The sequence below is a fragment of the Chelonia mydas genome, chromosome 8 (genome assembly GCF_015237465.2).
Source record: "Chelonia mydas isolate rCheMyd1 chromosome 8, rCheMyd1.pri.v2, whole genome shotgun sequence".
Lineage (NCBI taxonomy): Eukaryota > Metazoa > Chordata > Testudines > Cheloniidae > Chelonia > Chelonia mydas.
This window is the reverse complement of record NC_057854.1, coordinates 93,353,680-93,378,433: the sequence shown is the minus strand read 5'-3', so window position 1 is coordinate 93,378,433 and position 24,754 is coordinate 93,353,680. Positions and strand designations below refer to the sequence as shown.

Genomic DNA, 24,754 nt, shown 5'->3' with positions numbered 1-24,754 from the left:
CTGTGTTCTGTGGTTTAGAAAGCTGCCAGAGTAGCAGTATATCTGTATAACTGATCTTGCATGTTGTGTGTATTGAGTAAACATGGTTATCTGGACCCCACTGTGCCCAGGTGGTTTCTACATACTATTATTGTTCTGCAGATGGAAAGAGGCCCAACTCTGTGTCTTGGTTCTTGTTTGTTATTGTAATTAAGTTGTTCTTCTTCCAGGGCCTGATTCCCTTCCCACCAAAGAAAATGGGAAATTTGTGACTTATTTTATACGGGAGCAAGATTAGGCCCCCAGAGTATTATCATGGGAAGCGCCTTTCATATCTTTAAAACTCCATTAGAAATCCAATAGAAGTAGGTAGAGCACCTCACATGAAATAAAATATGGGTATGGTTGAGTGATGTGCTGCTAACAGTTACCCCCCCAAACATTTCCCCCTTAGACTGTGATAAACCTAGGTGCTGGAGGTATGCACATCCCTGGAAAAGGAGAGAGAATCTAGTTCTTTGAAGCAAAATGCTTTCTCATAACTAATGTAAAACCAGTGAATGAGGCACAGAAACTTACATTAAACACAACTTTGCTGGAAAGGTATATAATTTGTGCCACTAAAATATACAGAGGACATTGACGAAAGAGAGAGAGAGAGAGAGAGATGAAACCCTTGCCCTGAGTTAGGAAAATATCCTCTTCCCAGCATTCTGCACCATCTGATGCACCCCAGCTAGAAGAACTTTGCCCCTCAGAAGTATTTTTATGAGCACCAGGCCAGAGTCAGCAATATCATCAGAGGCAGAGAAACCACCTCAAACTTCCTACCAATTCAGAAGAATTTTAGGTGCTCCCAGGAGCCCCCAACAACCATCATTAGTTCAGCTATTAGTATGGGTGGTTTAGTGGTAAAATTCTCACTGTGTGTGTGTGTGTCTGTTTCATACAGGTTTTTATATTGCGCTTATCACCATAGTATGGGAGATCTGTGTTTGATTCCTGACCAGTGCAGAGCTGAGTTGGGGGATCAGATACTATGGTGATGGGAGGCAATGTAAAAGCGTAAGGTAGAAAAGACTGAACATATGAGATTTTCTAGTATTCAACAGATCATGTTTCCTTCCTGCACTAAAATCTTTCTTACCTTATTAACAGATGTGTTATTCATTTGTTTAGAATGAAATCCAAGGATTGTGGCCTGATCATACATGGTGCTAAGCACCCTCAATTCCCAATGAGTCTGCAGGATCAGAGCTCTGCATTAGCTGCATTCACTTAATGAAAAAGAGGATAATTGGAGTGCAGACCAAAACCTGCACAGAGGCTATTCTACAGTGGATGAAATCACATCCCCAGAATGTAATGGAGGCAGAGTTGTCCCACGGTGGCAGATCTTCCAGCTTTGCCAGTAACTTGCTGTGTGGCCTTGAGCACATCACTTCAGACAAAGTCCATCCTGAGAAAGTGAGGGCCTGATTTTCAGAGGGGTTGAGCACTCACAGCTTCAAGTGAACTCAAAAATTGGAGGTTTCAGAGTAACAGCTGTGTTAGTCTGTATTCGCAAAAAGAAAAAGGAGTACTAGTGGCACCTTAGAGACTAACCAATTTATTTGAGCATAAGCTTTCGTGAACTACAGCTCACTTCATCGGATGCATTCCAAAAATTGGAGGCACCCATAATCAGAGATCACTTTTCATTATTTGGTCTGTACCTAAGTATCTCCATTTGTGAAACAGATAGTAATACTTGGCCACTTCTGCACACTGCTCAGAGATCTGCAGATAAGAGTTAAATAGTTTATTGTCTACTGCCTGTTTGATGAGATCTGAGAGAACTAGAAGTGTTCAGACAGTATTAGCCAGGAGGCAGTTGTGCTGCATTACATGATGCCAACGTCGGTTGTTCAAAAGGAGAGTGATCGCTCATTTAGTTTGGGCTTGGAAAAGTCAGTCTTTATTGTCTCAAACAGCATCTTCACCAGCTCGGTATTCCCTCTGGTGACCATGGCTTTGGAGAGCTCGATCACCTCTGTTGTGTGATTGCGACACACCAGTCTCAGCTCCTGGTGGACACGCTGCTTTGAGTATTTCTCCTCAGCCTTCTTTACCCACAATTCCACCTCCTGCATCAGCATCTCGGCATTCACCCTCTTCTGACTGAACAGCATAAGAAGCGTCTCCATCAGGCACCGGAAACTCTCTGTGTAGGTGGAGCCCACATCGTCCAGTTCTATGGCTCGCTTGAAGCACCCAATGGCATTGGACTCCTCATTTTTAAGCCGCAGGCATTTCCCCCTAAGCAGCTGTATTTCCGGTAGTGTATCTCCCAGGTCAAACTCCATGGCTTTTGCAAAGAACTCCAAAGCATTGTCCAGTGCCGTCTCATCCACTGGGAATAGTTCCTGCATGGCATCAACACCCATGTAATAGTAGACCTAGAAGGACATAATGACAGAATGACTGCAGATTCACAGCCATGGTTTACAAGGAAACTGCAGAGCCTTTTACTACTGCCTGAGATGACTGTACTACGCCGGGGTAACATTCGTTAGCAGAATCCACCAGTGGACCATGCAAAGTGGCGACAGCATAGTCGATGCTCTGGGCCAGTCTGCATACATTATACACAACCATCATTTGAGCACTCCAGTTCACCTCCCTCCACCTCCAGCTCTTAGGGTACGTCTACACAGCAAAATCTGGGCACAGGCTAGCTTGCCCAAGCTAGCGTGAATCCAGCTAGCACTGGTAACAACGGCAGTGAAAACAATGCGGTGTTGGCTTCAGCAAAGGTAGTATAAGTCCAGCAGGGACCCTGAGTACATACATGGCTCGCTAGCCCACCCAGGACCCCACGCTGTGCTATCTTCACTGCTAATTGGATTCAAGCTTGTTTGTGTAGGCTAGCCCTTGTCCAGCTTTTCCTGTACAGACATACCCCAAGAGCCAGGACTGAGCCTTCAGTGTTTCTACATTCTATTGTTCCTCTTGTTTCTTTAAGTAGTGAATGTAAATAAAAACATAAAGACATGAAAAAAGCTCTCTCCCTGGGAGAGCATCTGTGTATTTACTTACCTGACCTATCTCCAGGTATGTCTTCAAGCACGGACAAACCTTTACAACACTTTCAAGGTCCTCTTTAGCACTGGTGAGATTTTTCCTGTCTGGCATGCCTCCCAAACCCATCTTTGCACGTTCCAGATCTCGCAGATAGAGCTTAATGTGGATCTAAACACAGGAGGAAACTCATTCTGGTATACATCCAGTTTCAATGTTATCCCTCCTGCCACAATATTTGGGGTTAGTTCATGCTTGTAGGGCCGTTTTAACATATATAGCACTAAATATATTAATATTAGTAAAAAAAAAAAAATGGAACACATTGGGCCAGATCCTCAGTTGGGGTTAATCAGTGTAGCTCCACTGCAAGCCAGGTTACATGAGCCCAGGAGCTATCTATCTTGACCATTACCAAAGTGGCTGAGTGCCTAGGACAACATAGTTCCACACACCTCCTGGAGATGTGTTGACCAGTTACTGGAATCCCCTTTCACAGTGATGAGGATGTAAATACCAATTGATCTAATGATACTATTATACAAATAGGAACTGGGGAGCACTACATGCTTCTGTCGGTTGCACCACTGCACCCCATTGGCGACCCTAGGAGTTTTACCTGAGTAAGAACTGCAGAATCAAGCCCTTTGTTTTGTAGTCTTCTGAAGCTGACTCTATTTAAGACACAGTCTGGCTTTTAGAAACCGCCCTAATGCTGCATTTTTTGGCCTCATACCTGCATGCAGCTGAGCTTCAAGAGAAATTTGAAACCTCGTTTGAAGGATAGGTCTAGTCACATACTAAAGATACCCAGGACAGCCTGAACATTCACTTGTGAGGCAACTTATTTCTTAAGCAATGGAATATTTCTTGTCTTAAAAAATAAATAAAGTGAGAATTAATCTCAGGTTTATTTAAAAACCAACCAACCAACTCCCATTTCAATACTTTGCTGCTGTTATAATAGGAAATAACCAGTAACAATACTCCTGGCTATTTGAGGTAGGAATCATGAACACCATTGTACAAATAGGGACACCCGGGTACAGACAGGTAGAGGGTAACACTTTCAAAAGATCCTAAGTGATTTAGGAGCCTATGTCTCATTCAAAGTAAATAAGACTTTGGCTCCCAAATGCCTGAAAATTAGACTTAGGTAGCTAAGTCACTTATTAACATTTGAAAATGTTACCCTAGGTGACAAGGAGCCTCTGGCAGAGCCAGAACTGAACTCAGATCTCCAGACTGGCTCCTTAACTATAAGACCATCCTTCCTCCCCAGCTTATTTTCCCTTTGAGTGACTGCTTTGACTATCACATAACATAGCCCAAGACAACAATAGCTTCTTTTCTAGTGTTTAGCTTCGGCTATCGCGAATCCCTCGTGGAATCCCCTGGCACAGTCAGAGCCATTTCCAGGAGCCATCTCAGTGAAAGGCTTCTCTGATCATGAAGAGGAATTTGACTCCTGAGTACAAGGCCAGGCCTGGTGAGCCCCATTTTCCAAGAGAAATCTCCCCTGGGGCCTGTATCCTGGGTGAATAAGCTGGCAAGCCACTCAGGGATGAAGATGCTTATTCAAATGATGCCTCCAATATTCACCAGTGGCACGGAGAGGCTGCAGGTCTTGGCAAATGCCCTCTCCAGTTGGCTGACTGCACTCAGCTGGCAGGGCTTGAAAAGCAGATTAATGGTCTTACACAGGGATTCTGCATTTTGGAAGTTCATTGATCTTCTGTCAAATAAAGCCCTTAATGGAAACACACAGAGTCAGGCTGGCTCCTGGAAGGAGGGAAGCAGCGGTAGGTTTTTATTCTGGGTGGAGAGTGGCAGCAAACCAGCATTACCTTCTGCTGGAACTCAAGCGCCTTCCTGAGGTTTGGGGCCCCATCCGAAGGCCACTGAAGTTAATGGGAAGATTCTCATTGACTTCAATGGGCTTTGGATCAGGCCCAAGAGTCCACCAACCTGCTCTTGTGTAATGACAGCGTAAGAGAAATGTTGATACCTTGATGGGCCAGATCAGTTTCCATAATTATTAATATTTACAGCAACAATGTACATCTCCTATGATGCCTTTTACCTAGAAGCTTCCCAAAGTGAGTAACAAACTAAACAGAGGGATCATTTCACCCACCACTGATATACAGCCACCTCTGGGGTGGAACATGGCCGCTGTTTCACACCACAGAGCAACACTGTACAACAGGTTAGAAGAGGAAATGAAGGGTACTATATGCACATGCTTACTTAGTTTCTTAAATTAGGCCCCAATTCAGCGGAAGTTTAGGCACCTGCTTCACTTTCAGCAGAGCACATAAGCACATCTTTCACTTTCAGCAGGTGAATAGTTCCATTTCAGTCAGCGGCACTGCGCATGTGCTTAAAGTGATGAATGTGCCTACGCGCTTTGCTGCAGCGGAGCCTTACTTTTTTAAGGTGAGGATGCAGTCCCTTTCAGAAGAAAATTGTATGTTCCAATGGGCTTCCCAGGATGAGCTGAAGCCTGTGCAAGGTGCCACTCCAGAAATCAAGCAAAATAACATAGACAGAAATGTGAGTTATTGCGTTTGTTTGGTAAGTTTAGCATAGCCTAAAATCTTGTGCAAATGACGAGGTTGCTAGAAATATTGCCACAAGGCCAGTCCCTGGCAAAGGTAGGGGCTGCTCTGGCTCTGGTTCAGAATGTAGCATGGGCCCTTGAAGATTTGGTGTCAAAGACAAGCTACGTACCTTGGCCCGCGTGCAGTAGGCCTGCCAGTTGAGCTCTGGATCTTGTAGGACATCTAGCGCCATATTGCAGATTCCCATAGCCATTTCTTGCTTGCCCAGGAAGTGGAAAATTTTTGCCAGTCGGTTTAGTGTGGGAGGATTGTCATTAGCTATTTCTATTGCCTTTTGAAACCAAGAAAGCAAAACATATTTCCATCAGTGAACTGCCCTTTACTGTACTGATCAAACATCCCTGAATTCAATTGGACCGTCTGTGTTATTCACAGACTGGCTTTTGTGACTGACTGACTGTAGTTTGTTGAGACTCAGATGAAGAGTCAAAAGCTGCACGGGTACTGACTCACAATGGTGCGGTATTTTTAAATATGCAGATTCCTGCACTCTGCTTTACTGCTGTGTCAAGGTTCCTTCCCCACTCTGAACTCTAGGGTACAGATGTGGGGACCTGCATGAAAACCCCCTAAGCTTATTTTTACCAGCTTAGGTTAAAACTTCCCCAAGGTACAAACTATTTTACCTTTTGCCCTTGGACTTTATTGCTGCCAGCACCAAGTGTCTAACAGATATATAACCGGGAAAGAGCCCGCTTGGAAACATCTTTCCCCCCAAAATCCTCCCCAAACCCTACACCCCCTTTCCTGGGGAAGGCTTGATAAAAATCCTCACCAATTTGCATAAGTGAATACAGACCCAAACCCTTGGATCTTAAGAACAATGAAAAATCAATCAGGTTCTTAAAAGAAGAATTTTAATTGAAGAAAAAGGTAAAAGAATCACCTCTGTAAAATCAGGATGGTAAATACCTTACAGGGTAATCAGATTCAAAACATAGAGAATCCCTCTAGGCAAAACCTTAAGTTACAAAAAGACACAAAAACAGGAATCTACATTCCATTCAGCACAACTTATTTTATCAGCCATTTACACAAAACAGAATCTAACGCATCTCTAGCTAGATTACTTACTAAGTTCTAAGACTCCATTCCTTTCCTGTTCCTGGCAAAAGCATCACACAGACAGAGAGAGCCTTTGTTTCTCCCCCCTCCAGCTTTGCAAGTATCTTGTCTCCTCATTGGTCATTTTGGTCAGGTGCCAGCGAGGTTATCCTAGCTTCTTAACCCTTTACAGGTGAAGGGGTTTTTCCTCTGGCCAGGAGGGATTTAAAGGTGTTTACCCTTCCCTTTATATTTATGACAGCTGCCCTCAGAGCTTGGCATCCACATGCCCTCAACAAACATGGTTGCCTCAACTTCTCATTTCACCTAGCCAACAAGAGGAAGAAGAAAAAGCTGGTCATTTCTCCTAAATATTTAGGGGCAGATTCTGATACTCTGTCTTATTGAGTAGCACCTCTCTCCATGCATGATCCAGCCCCATTAAAGTCAATGGGATCATTGGCTGAGCATAAGCTACCCATTGTAAGGAGAGGCATTAGATTCTGGCCCAGAATAGCCACCACCCAATGATTCCTTCTGCTAACTCAGTAGTAACCATACCCAGTGTCATGACCCCTGGCCTTCAACCCAGGCCCATGGGAGCAGCCGCACTTCAACCCTCCATTTGGCAGCCTGCTGACAACGTCTGACACAGGAAACACAGCCCCAGTTTGAGGGCCTGCCCCTGACATCCTATTGGTGGAGTCCCAGAGCAGTCAATTGGCCCGCTGGCCCTACTTAAGTCAGCAACAGGACAGCTGTCTGAACAACTGGGATTCACCTTGTTCTGGACTGGGTGCTTTCCGCTCCCCTGGCTTGACTTCCCAGTGTCCTGACTGGGCTTGGCTCCTGACCTCTGGCTTATGATTCTGATCTCCCGGTTTCCTGACCCCGCCTGACTCTCAACTCCTGACTTTGGACTCCAGTTCTGACCACTAGGTCTGGCTGCTTACAACTTGGCCTTGACACCCTGGACTAATAAACACCTCGGCGTCTACATTATTTAAGACAGGACACAGCTACTACCTCAGAAACAGGAAGCACCTTAAAGTTTCCATATCACGTGCTCTTTTTTTAAAACTCCAAAGTAATTGGCTTAGGTTAATACACCCGGCCCATTACCACAGCATCTTGGCGCCTGATTAAGGGCTGTACAGATACAGGTCTGGAGCCACGCTATCCCAGCAGGGAACTCTGGGAGGCAATGCAGGGAGAGTATGGTTGTGTATGAGGTGAGCTTTGCTGGCCATTGTGGAATGGGGACTGGGTTATAGCCCTGCCTCCTTGCCAGCCCTCCACAGAGTGGCACGTGCAGGCACTGGAATTGTGCCTGCGCTCTGTATAGGGCATTGAAAGGGGGAGGAGACTCCTTCTTCCTCCCTCTTCATGCACTCCCATAAGGCTAGACCCGACTGATAACGGCAATAGACTTAGCCGCTGTTCTTGGTAGAAGTGGATGTCAGCGCAAACCATGCCTCAAGACACCCCTGAGTTCTGGGCGAGTTTAGCTCTGGATCCTGACTGGGTGGGTGGCTTGGGCCTGTACATGCCAGCGCTGCCTTGTGTGATTATAATCTTAACCCGAGAGCTGGCAGGACTACTGAGTTGCACATGTAACCCAGGCAGGGCTGCCAGTGGACATGTGGTTCCTCAGCTTGTGCTGCATTGGGAGCAGGGGTGTAGTCAGAGGGAGGCTCAGGTGCTTGTATAAGGTGTGGAGGCTGGGAGGGGTAAAACAAACACCTGGCCTAATCCTTCTCCCTTCTCCCCATTCCCCGGGACTCTCCCATCCCTAGAACTTCTGCACCCTTAACAAAAATTAACCCCTGGATGCTTCCTCCAGCCTCATCTTACAGCTTGGGCCCCTGGGCTGCAGTAAGTGGTAGCTCTTGTTATCAGTGGAACAAGGCTGATTCACATCACCTGAGAATCTGACCCAGTGTCCTTGATGGCGAGGTCTGCTTGTGTAAAACAGAGATCCTGAGCTCTGCTGGCTTTGCCTGATACGTACTGCTCATTCTGGAGTGCCTCAGAGTAGGGAAAAGGAGGCATTAGGATGGAGTGACGGGGAAGGAGCAGACAAGAAGGGAATGCAGAGGAGAGAGATGACAATCTGCATGGCTTATGGGGGATGCAGGTGTAAAGGAGTGAGCAATGGGGACTTCCACAAGTCTTCTCATTACAGGCTAGCAATGAAGTAAAAAAGTACCTTGCCAAAGCAATCAAGGGGCCCAGTCCCAGAGTAACCACAGTCATGGATCCCCATTGGGGTGGTGGAAAACGTCTCTTTCCTTTCCAGCAGCATCCCGAGGTAGCACCAGGCCAGAGCTAGAGGGGGTGGAGAACAAAAGTCAGAACAGGTTAGCAGTAAAGACACTGATATTAGAAGCTATCCATCCTGCACAATCAGGCTGAAGGGACATTTCACTTTGGAAACAAGAATTCACTGAGTCGCTTTGGCAAAAGACGCATTTCAAAGTTAGTTTAGTTTAGTGAATTTAGTGCTTCTGAGAAGTGCCCAGGAGCCTGGAGTACTTGGTTTATCTGCAGCATGAAGAGTAACAGTGCAAGCTGCCCACGCACTGCCCTGCCCATGTACTTCAACCCCACCCCAGATCTCTAAGGGGTCAGAGGTTAGGTCACTTTCCAGGATCTGTCTGCTCCCTGGCTTCTTTGCTGAGATTGCCAATAAGCAGCAATTGTGCTGCTGTTGAAAATGTTATTTCCCTGATCTCTGTTGACTAGGAACTGGACTGAGACCATCAGTTTATTTCACCCAGGCCACCCAACAACCATTGTAGGATAACTTTTAGACCCTGATTCAGCAAGGTGCTTGAGTACGTGACTAACTTTAAGTATGCGACTAGTCCCATTTGTTTCAATGAGACTATTAATGTACTTTAAATTAGGCACTTGCTTAAGCACCCTGCTGAATCGGGGCCTTAGTGGCTACCAGAAATGGGATCTGTAGGTCCTTAGCTCTTATACATGAACGTGGCCTCATATGCAGGAGCCTAACCTTAGGCAGGCAGGTGTGAAAAGCTTGGTGAGTTGCGGTCTGAGCCCTGCTTCTCATGCAGAGGCATGGAGTGTGCCTGGAATGAGCTGGTTCTCATACCTCTGTAGTGAGAATTTGAGGACTTGGTCACTTGTCGAAGCAGAGCCAGCGTTCTGTTAAAGGAGGGCAGCCGCTTCTGCTCATCATTTCCCTTGTTCATCAGGATCCCATCTAATCTGTAAGAGCAGGAGCAGTTTGGTTACTGGATCCTAGCTACACAAACGCCTCTATCAATAGGACTGCTTTCCTTAGCAAATAGTGCTTTGATTGCTCAGTATTACGGTTCACTTCTGCGCTCAGTGGGGGTGGCTTACTAGTCACAGCTCATGTATCACACCCCTAGAACAGCAAATGCACGATGATTAATTAGACTTTGCAGTTACACAGCATCCAAGGATCATCCAAGGATCTCAGAGGTGGATATTGTTCTCCCGGCTTTACTAGAAACCGAGGCGCAGGGAGGTAGAGCAAGTTGTCCAAGGTTACAAAGTCAACAAAGAGTCAGGATTGGAACTCAGGGGCCTGATTCTCCACTGCATTGCAACAGTGGAACATAGGGAGTTGCCATACTGGATCGGACCCACAGTCCATCTAGTCCTGTATTCTGTTTCTGACATTGGCCAGCACCAGACACTTCACAGGAAAGTGTACGAACCCTGCAGTAGGCAGATGTGGGGTAATCTGCCCCCCACAAATGTCTAATCCTAATCCCTACTAGTTATAAATTGTTTTGAGCCCTGAAACATGAGGTTTTATCTCCCACCTGATGCTCTGTTTGCTAGCTGTAACTATAATTAAGGCTGTGAGTCTGTCATGGAGGTCATGGATTCCATGACTTTCCGTGACTTCTGCAGCGGCTGGTGCTGGGTCAGCAGCAGCAGTTTGGGTGTGTGGGAGGCGACTCAGGGCTAGGGGCAGAATTTCAAGGCCCTTTCTTAAGGGCTTAGTTTTATTTCTCCAAATCAAACAGCACAACACAAATCTACTCATGAAATCAGGCCCAGACCCAGAGTCTCCTACGGGTCTCGCTCTCAGCTGGGCTGCTTGTTTGGCCTGTTATCTAAGGGCCAAGGCCCAGAATTTAGGAGCCTAAATACCTTTGTGGATCTGGGCGCAGTGACTTGCAGTCTATCACCTGATCCCTGGCCTCAGAGCCATGACTGGAGAGGCAGGTAACTAGGCAAAGGAGGGCTAGGCCCAACTCCTTTAAAGGGCCAGCCACCCTATGCCAGGTAGAATGAACTCTGCCCTCACTATTCACTAATTCAGTGCCCATGGCCATGGTATCTGAGTTTCTCTATGAAGCCCATTCTCCTACCAGGCAGAAAGAAAGAACGAGTCTGATATAGGGTGAACTCCGGGCCCCACTGAGATAATTGGGAGTTTTGCCACTGAGCTCAATGGAACCAAGATTTCCCTCCCGGTCATTTATACAAGTCCTCCTCTATCTGTGGAATCCACTTCCCCCTGGCATTTGGCGCCATTGTACTGTGATGCTAAGTTGGTTTCAGTTCCCCTGATGCATTACCTGTTTTCCACCGCTTGCTAGCCGAGGCCTCACTAGAGGGGTGTGCTTTGGTTTGCTGTGCACTAAAAAGAGAGTGAAAAAAGCCACTCATCTCTACATAGAAAATCCCTTTCTCTGCACCATGGGGCAAATCCTGATTTGACTGAAGAAATGTCTCCCATAGTGCACCACAGCCAGGGACACACCACCTCCCCTCCATGGTCACCAGAGAACAGGAAATGTTGGCCTGTGAGGAGTTCCTACAGGGAATCAAAGGTAAAATGCCCCTGAGAAACCAGAACAAATTAAACATGCTAGTGAGGAAACAACTAAGGAAACTCCCTGGCTTATGGCTCAAAGAGATCGTTCTAGGGGATCTGTCACGGGGATTTTGATAGTGTCCTGAATGGGGTCTGAACAGACTGGCTGTTTAATTCACCTGCAGAGAGATGTTAACTAGCACCTGTCACCTGGGGCAGTCACAATCCATTCCAGACTGGAGCTATCGGTCCTTGCTCTCAATGCTTTTGCCTTGGCTGAACCAGGCGTAGGCATCTCATAGTCCTTGCTACAACTGCCCAAGAAACAAAGCAGATGGTCTGCCAGGGTGCAGGCAAACTCCCCCATTCCAGTGTAATCTGCCACTGTTTATTTCTCATGGCACCCTTGGAGAAGGTGTTTGGTGCTGTTCCGCTCTCTTATTCCAGCTCCACGCCAGGCACTCCCTCTCTTACCTGATGTACAGAGTGGCCATAGTGAAGTACCAGCTTCTCTTCTCCTCCAGGGGGATCTGAAATAGGGAAAGGTTTGTAGGAAAGTCATCATTAACACCTGAAAATCACCCTCCCGAATCCACTGGCCTATGAAACTAGACATCCTGAGGCAAGACGAACGTGCACTTTGCCAGGAAAACAACACTCAAAACATTCTTACTTTGCTATTCAATAAAAGACGCTGGGCCAGATCCTCACCGGTGTAAATCAGTGTAGCACCATTGGCGCTCCATGAGTTTTTACCAAGCCAAAATCTGACACAAAGGTTCCCTCTTAAACAGAGGTGGTCCCTTTCAAGACCCATTCAGTATGTCATGCAAACCTCTGCCCTTTCACACTATCCTTTCAGTTCCACAGTAGATGTTGCACTTTCATCCAGGGATCTCAAAGCACCTTGTAAACACACAGGAGTGAATCCTCAACCCACTGGGGGAGTACCCCACAGAGAGTGGCAGCTGCAGTCTAGTGCCTTGAGCCAGAGCGGGTAGTCAGGAGTCTGCTTATGACTCTGCCAAAGACTTGCGGTGAGACCTTGGGCAAATCTTTGTGCCTCAGTTTCTCCATCGGTAAGAAGGGACAGTAATGCTTATCCACCTTTGTAAAACCCTTTGAGGTCTATAGTGTCAATGGCAATTGGTTCACAAGCAAAGCACTAATAATTCCATTTTATAGAGGGGGGAAAGGATGGTCTGAGGAGTCTGTGGCAGAGCGAGGACCAGAACACAGGAATCCCGACTCCCAGGCCACAGGGCTACACACTAGAAGGCACTTCCTGAGTGCAGGTGTCCTCACAGACACATGGATTTCCTCTCTTCCCCCTATTTCCGCAGCCGGGCTATACCATTCCACTCAGGGTGGTTTATTAGTGTTTACTCTGTTCTGTGCAGATTAGAAGTGGGTTTCCATGAAGTGTGTGTCTGTATAAGTCTGCATCCTATGAGGTTGTTGTATACATTACTGTGTTTAAAAATGGTACATAGCAGAGCCAGTCTGGGCCAGCAACATGGAGATAAGGCTTGTCAGGTTCTTTGCCTGCAGCACAGTCCCCTCACTCTGCTCAGAGAAGAGAGTGCTTTCTGTTTAAATGAAAATTGCACAGGACAGTGCAATGGGGTAAGCCTTGGAGGACAGTACATAATGCAATGGGCAGAGGGATTGCAATATTAGCCAGGTTAGCAGTTTCCAAGAGGTGGATGCAGGTACAATTAAAAGGAGCAAACATTCTCAGTATTACTTATATTATTCACACTGCGCTCAGCACTGCATAGGGCACACAAAGAAAGCAAGCCCCTGCCCCAGAGAGCACAAGTCTCCAAGGCTGACACACAGAAGACGGCACATGCTGGGGGATCAAGGGGTGGGGATGGTTTAGCCTGTTCTTGAGGTGATGAAAGCCGAAGGTTGAGGCAAAGCAATGCCTTACAACAATCCTGGCTCCCGCTTATCGTATCCAGAACAGAGCGATTCCATACTGTAGCTGCTCACTGCGTCATTGGCATGGACAGCGCCTTAGTAAGCACAGGCCCAGCCAGCCAGTTGCACCAGTGAGGTGGAGAAACCAAATGGATAGTTTTCCCAAACAAAGCATCACCTTCCTGCCCTGTGCTGAGGATTCAGGGAGGAAGGAATTGGGGGGGGGGGGTTAGTGAGGGTTACACACAGTATCTTTGCTGCCTCATGCAGGCGCGCAGGGAGCAGGAGGTAAGGGCTGATTTGTCTCCACTCACTTTGCAGAAAGGATGGTCTCATGAGCACAACACAGCGCTGGTAATCAGGAGATTTTGGAGTTCTGTTCTCAGCTCTCCCAGAGGCCTTCTGTGTCGCCTTGCTCAGTTCAGAGTCTTCTTGGTAACTGCACTGTGCACGCAGTGTTGTTGGTACTGTGTTAGTCCCAGGATAAAGTCTGTGCTTGTCTCTCTCCCCAACAGAAGTTGGTCCAATAAAAGATATTACCTCACCCACCTTGTCTCTATATCGTGCAGGCTTTCACTCTTGTGCAGAGTTGCTATAAAAGTTGCCAATCTGCTCCGATTGTGTTTGCACCCACTTTTCACTGGTGTAAATAACACACAAGGTGCAAGGCACGGGAGCATCAAATCTGCAGTGTTAAATCCTGGCCCCCCAATGAAGTCAAAACTCCTACATACTCTGTAGGCCAAGGATTTAACTCATGTGCCTCAGGTTCCCTATCTGCTATAAGGGGATAATAATAATGCCATCCTCAGAGAGGGGTTGATGCTAAATTTATTCATGTTTGCAAAGTGCTTTGAGATGCTCAAACAGCAGCAGCTGCAGAGGTGCAGAGGGCTAGCATCTTTCGCTGGTGTGTAAGGGAAGGACAAATGGGGACGTACGACAGGAATAACAGACGCACAAATATAAAGCCTTCAAAATAGCCAGGAGATTCTGTGGTGAAGAGCTGTCGGCTTGTTGGATCTAATACCACGTAGGTGGCAGAAATATGTTCCAATGAAAGAGAATTCTCAGTGCACTATAAATATCTGAAAGCACTTGGCTGATATTTAGCCTGCTGCTGTAAGCAGAAACGCCAGCTCACTGCAGAAACGCCAGCTAACAGTGTTCCAGGTGCGTAGCTGCGCTAAGGGACAGTTTTGTGAGCCAAGCGAGTGGTTCCAAACGTCTAAACTCCGAGAGCACAGCCTCCCACCGTGCCTGCAATGACCCTCTCATCCTGTTGCGGCCAAGGAACTGACTGCCCTTTGGGAGGATCTTTAGACATCAAGGCTGTGAGTGTCGTCATGGGCAGCCTGGGGAAGATGGTGCCTGGCAAGTGAGCAAAGGCGGAGCCTTTTCCCCACACCATCATTGCAGTTTCTGTGATCTCCCAAGTCCAGAGATGTCCCTGGGGCACTAGGCTCCCGAGAGGAGATGGTGGTGGTGGGCAGGAGGTGAGGCCACTGCCCTGCCCACCCTCTGCAGCCAGCCCGCTCTGCTAAGACACAGGATAGCAGATGTGCTCACCTTGTGTGCTGGGAAGCTCCAGGGAGCCTTATGTCTTCCTGCAGCACAATGCTTTCCCCCCGTGGGGCAGGAGGCTCCACAGCACCCCAAGGTGGGCTGGTGTCCAGGGGTATGTCTACATTGCATGTACACCTGGGTCTGTGGGACCCGGCTTGTGGACTTGGTGTTTCCAAGCCCATGCTGCATCCACACTGCATTGTAAACCTGGACCCAGCTCTCACAGCAGTGCTAACACATCCATACTGCACCATGCAGACCTTCTGACTTGGGTCTGTGGCTTGACCTGCATCCACACTGCAAAATGACCGCTTGGGCCCAAGTCACAGCGGGACTCAGGCTCTGACCCACTCCACTAGGAGGGTCCTAGGACCTGGGTCCTGAGCGCTTGCTGACCCGAGTGTGTGTGTGAACAGAAAAGGGGCTTGGCTGAAACCTGAGTTGGAACCTGAGCTTAGCATGCATTGTAGACATACCCTAACAGGGCCAACCCGACTTCAAACATCTCATGGCACATTCTAGTAACAACAGGAGTTTGCCCTGCGGACGGTTGTTGGCTAGCATTCCCCAGCCCAGCTGTTGTGCACCATGGTGTGCTCCAGCCGCCTGCCTGGCTGCCACCACTCCCCCAGAGGTGGCTGCCTTTCATTCACGGGAGAAGTGTTTCTGCAGACCCTCGCTCATTCAGCCTCCACTGATACCAATGTTAGGAATGCTGAATCAGGTGCTCCGCACCTGCAACTCCCTTGATTTCAATGGGATTTGTGGGTACTCAACACTTGTGAAGGTCTTACAGATTGTTTGGGAAGCATGTGGGGATCCTCTAAGGTTGGAGGGACGAAACTTGCACTCCTAGTTCATTAGAAGAACTGAATACAATTGGAAAGGCTATTCCTCCTCCCTGGCTGAAGCTGAACCAAGCACTGTTCCTGGTACTTTGCCCATGATCTGTTGAAAGTGAACCAGCTTTGTGATCTATACTCCCATCTGGTGGCTCTGTTTGCATTTAATTGTAATGGGTTGTGGGCAAAGTGCTAATTGCTATTCCCTTTAGACCTGGCGGTGGAGCAGATTTTGCAAGTTAATGGGTTTGGAGAGCTCTGAGCTGGGCTGGATTGTTTAGAAGGTATTCCGTTTAAGTTTCTTTTTGATTTCTTTGTGGGTTCATTTTATCTGTGCACATAAATAAAATAAACCCGTACCTTAAATGGCCTAGCAAGGCTATGGATCATGATGCAGAAGGAAGCAGCCAGCACTAAATGAAAAAGGAATTCGACACATGATTTTGATGCCTAACTTTTTGGATGCCTAACTTGAGACGTGCCTAAGGGGGCAGGGATCTGTAGAAAGTGCTTAGCACCCAGCCCTCCAAAAAACAGGTCTCTTTAAAGTGGCTCAAGTTGGGTACCTCAAAATTAGAGCTGTGTGGAGAAAGGGAATTCTGTTCCAGGGAGGACTGAGATGTTTCCATTTGGAATGGAACCCAACAATTTTGAAAGTCTCCATGAAAGGGAATGGAACCCCAGTTGAGGGACATTCTGCCCAGCGGACTGTCCCTGAGCCGAGGACTCTGGAAGCTCTGGCTGCTGAGGAGCCATTAGCTGGCGCTCCGAACTTCCGGGCAGTCTTTGGTGGACTGGCAGGGAGCTGTAAGTCCGGGAGCCCCAGCTCAACAGAGAGCCTTGGAGCTTGGGAGTCGCAGTTCCCAGGGCTTCTTGGCTCCCCACCAGGCAGGCTGCCTGAGAGTTTAGAGCCTGGAAACCCAGACTGCCCTGGTCAGCTGTGGAGGGCTGGGTGGGTGAGCTGGCAGGAAACCAGGCAGTTTTCTAAACTTGCCCGGCAGGGCGGGATCCATTGGAACTTGGTCAAAAGGGAGCCATCACCATGAAACTTTTCCAGTTTTACCACTCGGCATTCTAGGAGAAGCGTTCCACTGGGGAATGTCTAAGCAGCTCTACTCAGAATCACTCATCACTCCTGACAAGCCGCCTGGCTACGTTCTCTGGAGCCAGGTTGTGCCTGGCCTTCAGTGGAAGAGCGAGAAAGCAGGAGAGGGCACCAAGACACTGCCCGCTCCTTGTGCTTTGCTAAGTGCAAGTCTGATAGCCACCATCCTGACCAACACCCCAGAAACTGAACCAGGGATCTCCAGCGTTAAAAAGCATAAGCAGCTACAACCTGAACTAAAGACCCAGCCTCTGCAGCTGGAGCTGTGACAGACTCACACCTGCCGTGGACCCAGCGCTGTGCAGAATGCACAGCCCGCCAAGGCTCACGCTCATGGCTCCAGAGGGGGCAGGCCTATGCCTCCACTCCCTTGTGCAGCAGAGCAGACAGTGCACCCTGGAACAGAGACATGCCTGTGCTGACCCAGACCTCTGGGAGGCAGAGCACTGCCTGAACAATGCCTCTTGGCACTCCCACTGAACAGGGTGTCTCCACCGCACAGTGCAGGGCTGGGGCTGGGGCTTAAAGTCTCATTTGAGCTTTTGCTAAGCTCTCCAGCTGGGAGAGCACATTTGCCATTCAAATCCCTCATTTTTTAAACCGAAACCTGCTCCTTTCCGAATACTTCCAGAGGTGTTAGGTTGGGCTGCTCATCGGCAGGGACACCTACAGGCAGTTTAGACACAACCAGCACCCTAAGGTGCTGCAGGGTTCCTGCACGCACTTTCCCCGCGGCTGCAGGGCTTTAGTTTAGTTACAATTCCACTTGGCCCTATAGTAGATAAGATCTGCCTGAGATTATTCAAGTGAAGGGCATGAATGCTGCTGGACTAGATTTACTAGGAGCCGCTCAGAATCCTACAACCTGCCCGCATGGCTCCAACATTTTTGAAGCTCTCGACATTGTAAACACCGCTCCCCTCCTAATGTCTAAGGCTGGTGGCCAGCACGGGAATGGTTTGAGCAACCCACAGAATAACTGATAGAAGAGTCAATTATTTTGTATATTCACAACCTTTTTCCTAGGCAGTGTCCTTGCAAAGCGAATAGAGCGGCTGGCAGGGGCAGGTACTTAAACCGGGTGGTTTGGATAAGAGGATCAGCAGTGCCAGGGCTGGATCTGCAAGTGACGTATGTTGGCATCACTCTCCTGAAATCAATGGAGGGACATTGATTTACACCAGCTGAGAATCTGGCCCTTAGTGTTTACAAGGGAATAATGTTAGTGGAATCATTGAGCTGGGATTTATTGAGGGGAGAAAGCTCACACCTCTCTGATAATTGCTGCTTCGGTCTGTGTGGCTGCAGACTTTGGGACTGGACAACTGGTGAGGCTCCATCTACACCACGCATATTGCGTGTTATAACAATAAGTGCCCCATTCATTCTAGAGCATGGTTTGGCCTGGCCTGTGTCGATGGGACCAAACCATGTTAAGAGTCATGTTACTGCGCCACGTTAGAGTTCTGGGCTCTATCATCAACACAGGCAAGGCCAAGCTGTATTATCACCCAGTCAGGGCACCATCCTCAGCCAATACCCTGTGAAGTGGAGTCGAGCACAGTCCGGCTGCCTAGCCCGGAGGAGACCAAAGCACGTCTATGCAGCCTTTCAACCAAGGTTCAATCATGGGTTCAACTTAACTGTGGCCGAACCAAGTTCCGACAGGATGAAGCTGTTTCATGGTGGTGTTAAATCACAGCTTGTGCTAGCCAGGCCTCTGTAACGTTCACTAAGCACTCAGGGGTCAGGTGCGTTGCAGAGAAGGCAGCGCACTTTGACTGCATCAGTGCCCACTGCAGCCTGCGTCTGCTCAGGTGGCTGGAATCACCATTCGGGAAGGGGAGGAAGCTGAACACAGCCATTAGCAGAACCAGCCCCACACTGGGAACTTGAGAGCCATTTCTACATCCCAGAGACGGTAGCTATGTCGGCAGGAGAAGCCCTGCTGTCAATATAGCACTGTCTATACCAGGAGTTCGGTCGGTATAACTGCATTGCTCAGGAGTGTGGATTTTCCACACCCTTGAGCAACGTAGTAATGAATACGACATAAATTGCTAGTGTAGACCAAGCCTCTGTTAAAATGTCCCCGAATGTAGAGACCATTCAGATTCCCATCCCAATACAAACCCACCAGCTGGGTCCCAGCTACTTTTAATATTTATATTACAGTAGCATCTAGAGGCCGCAACCGAGATCAGGGCCCATTGTGCTCGTCACTGGACAACAACATAATGATAGAGAGCCCTTCCTCCCAAACTTTTAACACTCCAAATAGACAAGACAGTCACAGGATGGAGGGAAGGATGGATTCTTATCCTTCTGATTCTGGAGAACTGAGGCACAGAGAGATTTAGGTAACATAGGGAGAACTAGGAGCGGAACCCAGATTTTCACAGTCCCAGTACTGTGCCTTAAAACTCTCCTTTGCCATGATCACTACAAAAAACTTGACACCCGTCAGGCTGAGACCACATTTATCAGGATGACCAATATTGTCTCCTTGTTTCCTTGTGCTCCGCTGTCTGTCTGTGACCATCTGTTGTCTCTGGTCTTATCCTTAGATTGTAAGCACCTTAGGACAGGGACTGTTCTTTTGTTCTGGGTTTGTGCAGTGCCTAGCACAATGGGGCCCTGGTCCTGGGCTTGGGCTCCGGTAATACAAATAAAATAAATAATTATAATTCACCGCAGAACCTTCTTGCTCTTTATACCTTACCCTTCTAGAGGTGACAAACTGAAAAGGAGATGTTCGGTTCTGAGGTTACTCTCATAGCAGTGAAAGGCTGCAGAAGAGGATTTCCAACTCTGCCTGTGTTGATAGGGCGATTTCCCCAGCTGCTGTTTGCATATTCTTGGGCCCCCCTCTCTGAAACACACACCTGGCCAAGTCCAGCTGCTTTCTGGAGTTATCCTGCTTTCTGCCACTTCACACAGACCGGCGGGGGTTAACAGCAATATGAACAGAAAGCAAATTGTCTCCACGCTCTAGAGATGTCTATAGCAAGGTGGCTGGGTATGAACTGACCACTGCTTGACTGATCGTGGAGAACCATCCTAAGGGCTAAAATAACATCTCTGTGGGTGGCCTGGGGCTTTGGTGGTGGGCTGGAACCTTTCACGTCTGTATCACTGGCCCAAGCCAAGAGTGCCTGAAAAACGCTATCATCTTGTTTTACAGCGTCTGCTGGGCCTGCTTGGTGGATAATCCAAGGGTTGTTTATCCGGTGCCTTTCATAAGCATGGCTTTGTCACAAGAAACATCAGCCTGTCTACACTGTCAAGGGCCTCAGGGAAACAGGGCTAAGAGCTGTAATGCAGACAGGTCCACCCCACGTCCTGGGATCAGGAGCCTGCCCAGCTATTCCAAGGCTTTCATGCGCACAGATCGCTTTGACTGTGTTACATGTGGCTGCTGACACCCTGGCAGCTCCTGTCTGCTCTGCAGTGTTTAGCTGTGATGTCCCTCGATGTGGGGACAACTGTGCTGTCCGTGAGTCCACTTATGACAATAGCCTCAGTGATGCGCTAAATGACATCGCTCAGTGTTAGACCATCGCCTTAGTCACACCGAGTGGCCCTGCAACACTAACCCCCTGCTTTGTGCAGAACGGGGACTGTGAAAAGTTTAATGACAGACTGCAGAATTTTAAATAGCCGCTGAATCCCCTGTAGCGGCACTGCCTACCTACTCTGGCTTCAGGCTGGCGTCTGCCTCAGTTTCCCTCCTCTTGGGCTCCCAGTAAGTTCAGCATAGGCTTCATGTGTCCTGTAACATCCCTTCTTGGGGTCTGGATACACAAGAACTCCCCTAGCCTTCCTAGGTGGCTCCCAACCCTTGGTGCAGTGATCCCAGGCTGGGCCCTGCTGAGTCTTTCCTCTAGCAGACTTCCTCTCCACCCGCCAGCCATCCTCGCTGGCTGCTGCTCCCTGCTGGCTTGAACCCTCCTGCCTGGGCAGTTGGGAGAGTCTCTGAGCAGCTCATGCTGCTCTCCATCTAGCAACAGCAGCTCTCAGGGCTTCCTACCTGGAGTCTCCCCTTTGATTCTCTTCAGGCTTCTCTGTTATCTCCACCCCCAGAAGGCCTGATTCTAGCCACACAAAATGTGGCACTGCTCATCTCCACCTGGGGAGACAAGTTAAGTGGGTCACAGGTGGGGCCCTGGACCTATCTCCCCTTAAAGGGCCAGTCACCCGGTGACATCCCCCGCACCTAATTAAAATGAAAAAAATGGTCTGATAGTTTTCATCTTACTGAAACAACAGAACATCCTAGAACAGGGGGTCTAGAGAATGATGCAGCATTTATTCTCTTACTATGCATTTTCATCTGTTTCTTTATCTTAGAGTTCTCTATCCTGCCCTTCACTGAAATGTTGCAAACGCTTGGGATTGTTTCTTTAAAGCCCCAGCTCCAGGAGTGATGTGATTCCATGAGAATCTCAGCTTGCATTTAAAAGTAAAAGCAAGTTTCTAAGCCCTCAGGGTTGCAAAGAAGAGGTTGAAAATGTACCCTGAGTGCAGCCTAAAGGCTCAGGAAACAGGAGGCAAAGAAAAAGAATCCCAGATTAATTAGCTGTACAAATCTCATGATTTGCTAAGTCTATCTCAGGATTTTCTGGGGCTTTACTCATGATTTTTGAACGTTGGGGGTTGGCAACACTATTTGCAGTGTTCCATGTTATTTCCATGATATTAGAGAGACAAGATGGGTGAGCCAATATCTTTTATTGGACCAACTTCTATGGGTGAAAGAAACAAGCTTTTGAGCTTACCCAGACTTGAAGAAGAGCTCTCAGCTCAAAAGCTTGTCTCTTTCACCAACAGAAGTTGGTCCAATAAAAGTTATTACCTCACCCACCTTGTCTCTCTGTAATAGTTATGAACTTCCCAGGTAACATGTCTGTGGTCAAGAATTTAAGGAATGAACTAAGCTGTAGCACTACTGAGCATTTTGATAGCACCTTCTAGCTGAAGGCCTTGAAGCCCTTTCCAAACACAGCTGGGAGAAGTATTTGCACTTGACACAAAGCCTTGAGCTGAATGGCTTAAGGAAGGACATTTTCTGCGGCTTTGCCAACAGAACACAGTTAGTGTCTTGAAGCAAATTCAGTGTGTGTGATACCCTGATGCTCCATCTGTTCTGATGTCTCAGAGAGCATACACCGTGCAATTCTTATTCTAACGATAAACAAAACCACCTCTCCACGCAAGCGCTCCCCTTAAGTGAGCATACCAGCCACCTGCCTTTTATGAGCTCCCAAAGGGCAGCCACACACTGCGTGTGCAGCAGGACGCGCCTTTGTTTGAACAGCTAGAGAAGATAAGGCTGGAAGTGCAGAACACTGTTTATTCTGATCACGTAAGACTAGAGTAACTTAAAACGGGTTTAAAACTTTCCACGATCCCATCCAGCTACAGAATCGTGTTGCCTTTATAGGGGCTGATCTGCAGGATTGGGCCCATAGAGATCAACAATTTTAAGTGACACAGCACGAAGGAGGGCGGAACACTAAGATAGGAGCGATTCCCAGAAGCTTTCTCCTGGCAGGACTTTACTCCCTCAGGCTTATACTTGTCTGCACTGTCATACCCAAGCTCAGCTATTAGCTGGTAAATTAGTTCCTACTCTATCATAATGAACCCATGATTGAATTGCTCTGCCCAAAGGGTAGAGGGCCTACAAAGACACATGGCAAGTACGTCCGGTGATACCAGACAGCAATCTACGCATAGGTAGGAGCTGTGACTGACCTGCTCCCCATAAGCAAGAGCCTTGTCATAGAGCATGAGGCCGGCAGTCAGTTTCTCCATTCGGTCTTCTTCATCCACAAGCCCAATGTCAAAGACGTAAGCGTAGCCCTGCTCTGCCAGGCAGCGAGCCGCTCGGAGCCTGGGATCCCCCTGAGATGCGTCTTCTGAGCCCAGGCCCATTAAGTGGGCTAGTTTGTTGGTGCAGTCAGCCTCTTCCTGCTCGCTGTCCAGCCTGTCATACACACAGGCCAGGTTGGCCCAGGCATTGAGGTTGTCGGGGTCCTCCTGGGAGATGCTCAGGAAGATCTCCTTGGCTTGCTCCATCTCCTCCAGGTGGAAGGAGAAGACCCCGAGCAGGTTCCTGATGGCGAATCGCTGGGAGCCAGACTCAAGCTCTAGCTCATACATCAGGCTGTCTCGCTTAAGCTTCATGTCCCTCCCTCTGAAAGTCACAGCAGAGCAGGGCTCGAAGTTCAGGTTCATCTCCAGGTGGAAGTGACCGGGAATATAGTCCATCTCCTCAATGAGCGTGTCAATATCCACCTCGGCTTCCTCCGGGTTCTCCATGGGGAATTGCTGGGTATATCCCCACGCAGGGCTGCTGCAGTGTCTCCCAGTCCCAACCTTTCCCTCCTCCTCTCTGACAAACCTGCAATTCTGCTCTCTCAAACCTGCAATTCTGGTTTAGCTGATTCACATGCAGCCTGGGAGGAGTCCTGAATGGAAGAGGCACCTAGCCACGCCTGTCATTCTTCAAGTGCCTGCTTGGCTAGGACTGTCAGTGAATCTCAAGAGTCCAAAACAGAAAAGTCTGCTGGGTCCATTCTTGCCTGTTGTCCTGGCAGGGGCAGGGGCAGAGGTGGGCTGCTCCTTGCAGTGCATGCTGGAGCGATCAGTCCCATATTCCCATTTCCCTTCTTTGGTTTGTATTCTGTAGTGTGTTAACGTTTGTTGTGTATTTTGCTCCAGGCCATAAAACACCTTTGACAAGAAAAAGTCTGGGCCAAATCCTGATTCCCTTACTCCAAATCCCCATCAGAATGGATCGGTAGCCGAGCCTGATCACGGACTGCACAGCGGAACCGCTTCTGGACCAGATTCAGGTGTTTGAAGCCAGAAGCGCTCCGCTGCGGGAGTGGAGGGGCTGTGCTGCAGTCACAGTGAGAGGGCACAGCAGGCTGGTTCAGCTGGGTGGTGTGAGAGAGTGGATCCGGCTCACCCTCGACCTTTCATCAGGGGGCGGGAGCAAGGTCAGGAGCATTGTGGCTGGTCCCCGTGCAGGAACGAAGGAGTGGAGGAGACTCTGGTACTCTTCTTCTCACCCCTTGGAGGATCCATTCTGGGCCAGCCACAGCGTGTATTTAATGAGGATCAGCTGCACTCTACTAGCGCCGCTGCTGGGTGACCCTCCGATAGGCGCCTCCGAGTTGGAGCCTGGAGCAATACCTGAACAGGCTACAAACCAGTGTTAAGAAATAGCAATTTGGTCCCAGTAATGACCACAGCCTCCGGCTGACAGCCAGAACCAGTCACAGGGGGGTGGACAAGAGCTCTGCTTTTCAGTCCTATGGGCTCTGTGGGGCTGTACAAGGATAATTAGGGGCTCTGCAACACAGATTTCCTATTAATACAGCTTTGGCTTTCCCCTTTCTAAAAAGGCCTTGTGCAAAGGGTCCGTCTGCTCTCCGAGCCCCAGGCCCATCCGCCGATGGATTCCTCTGCTCTCCGAGCCCCTGGCTCGTCCGCCGAAGGGTCCGTCTGCTCTCCGAGCCCAGGCACGTCTGGGCCAGGGGCACGTCTGCTCGCCAAGCCCCTGCACATCTGGTAAAATGTAGTGTATCAAAACTAAACAAGGATCAAACAGTGAGCTCAAAACAGCTGCATTCCTCTCCTCTCAGGCAGGGCCTGAACCTGAGCTGTAATGGGGACAGGAGGCGTTGAGCCAGAGGCCCCCGCCCCGTGCAGTGGGTTGCCTGGAAGCACCGCCTTCATGGGAACAGAAAGGCAACAAGTGTATGGGGTTGTC

General features: G+C 48.6%; 1 protein-coding gene across 2 annotated transcripts; it reads right to left on the bottom strand.

The window, feature by feature from the left end:
- Positions 1 to 1,886: 1,886 nt before the first annotated feature.
- TTC22 (tetratricopeptide repeat domain 22) lies at positions 1,887 to 23,498 on the bottom strand. 2 transcript variants are annotated; one of them, XM_007062192.4, is made up of 7 exons: positions 22,729 to 23,498; positions 12,007 to 12,062; positions 9,826 to 9,941; positions 8,917 to 9,035; positions 5,773 to 5,934; positions 3,058 to 3,210; positions 1,887 to 2,417 (listed from the first exon to the last, which is right to left on the bottom strand). In XM_007062192.4, exons 1-7 carry the CDS (start codon positions 23,293 to 23,295, stop codon positions 1,887 to 1,889), a joined length of 1,704 nt encoding a protein of 567 aa, XP_007062254.2. In that variant the 5' UTR covers positions 23,296 to 23,498. The 2 variants fall into 2 exon arrangements, with proteins under 2 accessions (XP_007062254.2, XP_043408686.1); XM_043552751.1 differs by lacking the exon at positions 5,773 to 5,934.
- Positions 23,499 to 24,754: the final 1,256 nt, after the last annotated feature.